We start from the raw sequence: 1,199 nt of genomic DNA, 5'->3' as shown, positions 1-1,199 counted from the left end.
AACTCCCTCTGGGGCACCAGAACAATCTCCTACACAGGATGTGCTGCACAGCTCTTTTTCTTTTATTTCTTTATCTCAACAGAGTATTTCCTTCTCACCATCATGTGCTACGACCGCTACGTTGCCATCTGCAAACCCCTGCACTACGGGACCCTCCTGGGCAGCAGAGCTTGTGCCCACATGGCAGCAACTGCCTGGGCCACTGGGTTTCTCTATTCTCTGCTGCACACAGCCAATACATTTTCCCTGCCCCTGTGCCAGGGCAATGCCCTGGGCCAGTTCTTCTGTGAAATCCCTCACATCCTCAAGCTCTCCTGCTCACACTCAGGTTACCTCAGGGAAATTGGGTTCATTGTGGTTAGTGTGTGTTTCTTGTTTGTCTGTTTCACTTTCATAGTTTTCTCCTATGTGCAGATCTTCAGGGCTGTGCTTAGGATCCCCTCTGAGCAGGGACGGCACAAAGCCTTTTCCACGTGCCTCCCTCACCTGGCTGTGGTCTCCCTGTTCCTCAGCGCCTCATTCTCTGGCCATCTGAAGCCCCCATCCATCTCTTCCCCATCCCTGGACCTGGCTCTGCCAGTTCTGTACTCAGTGGTGCCTCCAGTACTGAACCCCCTCATCTACAGCCTGAGGAACCAGGAGCTCAAGGATGCCATAAGGAAAATGATGCCTGGAGGAAGAGGCAATAATAAAATGCATCTTTTCTTCGGGAAACATTCAGAATGTAAATCATTCTGAAAATAAGCCTTTTTTCTTTATTTTTTTTCATTCTTTTCATTTTCTTTTAACTTTTCTAATATTTTCCACCAATGATTTGCATTACTCAAAGCATTTCTACATCAGTATCTTCCATTGTTCTTTAATTCAAGACTTTCAAAAAGCTTGTTCCCTGTACATTTGAATGAAATAAAGTTCTCTGCCTTGATTTCTTTGTTTCTTTCCTGGAGGGCAGGGCTGTCGTTCGCTTACAGGAACCCCACACTGGAATTGTTTGTCTGACTCCCAAATTTGAATCTGGACAAAGATTCCTGCCAGACAAAAGGTAGCAGGACAGAAAGCTCTTGCTGCCCACGGAGTCCCCAAGGTGCCACACCAACTGCACCTTACACCCAAAGGTTACAGGATTCTTTCCTGGGGGAAAGGGCTGTCACTCTCTTTTCGGAGGCCTTCGCTTAAACTGTCAGTCTGACTCCCAACAT

General features: G+C 47.3%; 1 protein-coding gene across 1 annotated transcript; it reads left to right on the top strand.

Moving 5' to 3' along the window:
* Nucleotides 1–87: 87 nt before the first annotated feature.
* On the top strand, nt 88–682 carry LOC114072268 (olfactory receptor 14J1-like; the record flags this gene model as incomplete). Its single annotated transcript, XM_027910184.1, has 1 exon — nt 88–682. A coding segment is annotated over exon 1 (580 nt), but the record flags the coding sequence as incomplete, so codon positions are not given.
* Nucleotides 683–1,199: the final 517 nt, after the last annotated feature.

Source organism: Empidonax traillii, unplaced genomic scaffold (assembly GCF_003031625.1).
Source record: "Empidonax traillii isolate 1590-97213 ecotype Southwest subspecies unplaced genomic scaffold, ASM303162v1 scaffold2867:size25658, whole genome shotgun sequence".
Taxonomy (NCBI): domain Eukaryota; kingdom Metazoa; phylum Chordata; class Aves; order Passeriformes; family Tyrannidae; genus Empidonax; species Empidonax traillii.
The sequence above is the reverse complement of the archived record's forward strand: the minus strand, read 5'-3'. Positions and strand labels throughout refer to the sequence as shown.